The sequence below is a fragment of the Trypanosoma conorhini genome, assembly GCF_003719485.1.
Source record: "Trypanosoma conorhini strain 025E chromosome Unknown Tco_14.4_contig_00719, whole genome shotgun sequence".
NCBI lineage: Eukaryota > Euglenozoa > Kinetoplastea > Trypanosomatida > Trypanosomatidae > Trypanosoma > Trypanosoma conorhini.
The window spans coordinates 4,264-6,940 of NW_021704804.1; the positions used below are offsets into that span (position 1 = coordinate 4,264).

General features: G+C 71.9%; 1 protein-coding gene across 1 annotated transcript, besides 3 other annotated features; it reads left to right on the forward strand.

Annotated features, from left to right (window-relative positions):
* Window positions 1-94: 94 nt before the first annotated feature.
* Window positions 95-121: a microsatellite.
* Window positions 122-296: 175 nt separating this feature from the next.
* Window positions 297-1,931, forward strand: Tco025E_08192 (uncharacterized protein; the record flags this gene model as incomplete). Its single annotated transcript, XM_029375047.1, has 1 exon — window positions 297-1,931. The coding sequence occupies one exon, from the start codon at window positions 297-299 to the stop codon at window positions 1,929-1,931; it is 1,635 nt and encodes a 544-aa protein (XP_029224860.1).
* Window positions 1,932-2,173: 242 nt separating this feature from the next.
* Window positions 2,174-2,223: a microsatellite.
* Window positions 2,223-2,274: a microsatellite.
* The last annotated feature ends 403 nt before the right edge of the window (window positions 2,275-2,677 follow it).

Here is a 2,677-nt window from a genome sequence, read left to right on the forward strand (position 1 = left end):
GAGTGTAGCACCGGAGGAGGGTCCTTTTTTCTCCGCTTGTCTACGTTGCCGGGTCCGTTCAATGAACTGATGCGTAGCTGCAAGTGTGCACGAAGTGTTGTGTGTGTGCGTGTGTGTGTGTTTCTCTCTCTCTCTCAGCATCGCAGTGTGTTGCTTCTCTGTCGGTGTGCTTGGGCTGACTCTGCCGCGTGCGTACTCCCGCCTCTGCCTTTGCTCCTTGTCTCGTTTTTGCGTCGTTGCTGCGCAGGCTTGGCGGTGCGCCGCGGCTGCCGGGGACCTGCTAGGGCGCGCCGTGCATGCGGTGCGTGTGCAAGTTGTGCGTGCCTTGTACGTGGCCCTCCGCCGCGCTGCCGCGGGCGTCTGTCCGTCGGGTGGGCGCGGCGTCGTGCGCCGTTTGGGGTGCGGCGGCGGCGGCGCCTGCCGTGCGTGGCAGCTTCACAGTTGGGGCGGGGGGCCGCCGGGGCGGGTGTGCGCCCCCAAACCGAGGCGCAGCCGCTGCCGCGGCGCCCCGTGGGGGGTGGCGCCGCTCGGCGTCTGCTGCGTGGGAGAGGGGCGCTGCGCGGCGGCGCCTGGCGGCAGCGGCGGGCCTCCGCAGGGAGGTTGTGCTGACCCCGGCGACGCTGCTGAGGCGGCTGGAGATCATTTTTCCCCCGGCCCCGGACGCGGCGTCCGCCGCAGCGGGGGCGGCGTGCCGCGGCGGAGCGTCGGAGTCCCACGATGAGCGCCCGCCGGTGTTGTCGGGGGGTTTGGCGGGTGCGCCTGGGGGTGTGCGTGCGTGCTGTCGTCCGGTGCCGTGGGAGCGCGTTGTGCTGCGCCGCGCTGGGCAGGCGCCGGCGTGCGACGTGAGCCGCCAACGCGCATCGGGGGCGCTGCACACCGCCTCCGCGGTGTACGACGTGCTGGTTCCCTCCCCCTTTCTTTTCCTGCCCGGCGTGGACGCGGGCGATGCCGACGGTGCGGCGGCCCCGTCTCTTGGCGCCGTGCGCGCCGCTGCTGCGACGTGCCGCTGCCCTGGCCGTGACCGCGCGCTTCTCCCCCCCAGCCGACGCCGCGGTGCCGAAACGCGCCCTGCGTGGTGCCAGCGGGTGGGTGTGCTGCACCACATCCCGGGGTTGCCCGACCCGTCTGCGCCGGCGCTGACGTTGCGGGAGTACGCGGATTTCGCACAGTCTTTCTCACAGCCCGTGGAGGGAGGGGCAATGCACTGGATGACGGCGTGTGGACTGAGCAACCGCGACGCGCCGGATCGCGGCGTCGGGCGGCGACTGGGTGATGCCAAGCGGGACGGCGCGCATGGGCGGCGCGGGCAGGGTGCGGGGTGCCGCGGGCTCCACGGCGCAGTGGGCGTGTGGATCGTCGACCCCTGGCGCGAGAGCGTCTTCTTCGCCGTGCGCTACCGCCTGGGCGCGGAGCACTACGAGTGGGTGCGCCGTCCACAGCACACCTTTGGCCAGGAGGGCGGCCCCGCGCCTGCCGCTGCTGCGGCGGGCCTGCCCCCCGAGCCCAGCGGGGTCCTTTCGTCGGGTGTGGGGAGGGGCCGTGGGGCGCCCTCCTTCGCCTGGGCGAGGGCGGCGGTGCGGCAGGCGATGGTGGCGTCCGCGGCGTCGCCTGCACGCGGCACGCCGGCGCCACGGCAGCCAGCGAAGCGGGGGAGGCGGAGGGAGGAGCAGGTGCTGTCCACGGTGCTGTACTATTGCGTTGCCGGGACGGCGCTCACGGCGGCGGAAAAGGCGGCCTTTCTGACGCGGCTGTTGGGGGGCGCGGGGGCGGAGGCGGAGAAGGGCCGGGGCGGCGACGGCGTGGCGCGGCTGGCGAAGGTGTGGGCCCCGCTTCCGCGGTCGGCGCGTCTGCTGCGTGGCCGGCAGGTCCTGGCAGACGCCGCCGCGCTCGCGGAGGCGATGAAGTACGGCCTGCTGCGCCTCCTGCCGTGACCCCCGCCCTTCCCGTCGGTGCACTTGGGCCGCGTGCCCACTGCGGCCCGGCCGGATCTCACGTTTTCTTTCTTCACAGGTTGGCTGCCATGTCTGTTTGTCACGGAGCGGCGGAAAAGTGTCATGCGAAGACTTTTTCGCGTGTTATTTTTTTTGTTTTATTCGTTTCTTCGCCCCCGGACTTCTTCTCCCTCCTTTTTTTCTTTTGTTTCTGGGGGCTTCTTCGCGGCGCTCACACGTGCCCCCGCCCCGCCGCTCCCTGCTCGGCAGGTGCACCTCCACGCCCCGCCCCCGGAGGCGAGGCGGAGAGGCGCCGCTGCCGGTGGCCGGCGGCCGGGGGGCGTTGCCCTTTTTTTTTGCTTGCATTCTGCCTTTGTGTGGCTTCTGCTTCTTCTCTTCGGCTCCGCCCAACACACGCACCGGCGCGTGCATGCATGCGTTTGGCGCGCCCAGGCAAGCGTCTGCCGCGTTGAATGGTGAAGAGTTCCAGCCGCGTGCAGCGCCGGTTGGTGGAACGGGCGGCGGCCGTCCCCGCCTCTCCCGCGGGGCAGCCGCACGCGGATGGCGCTGCGAGGCACGGCGGGCCTCGCGGGCGTAGTGTTGGGGGCGCCGACGGGACCGCAGGGGCGCGGGCCTCGCCTGTCGAAGCCGTGAGGGAGACGCGGCGGCGGGAGTCTCGGCTGCGGCGGAAGGCGACGAAGAAGGGGCAGCGGTTGAGCGCAAAAGCAGGCGCGAGCGGCACCGGC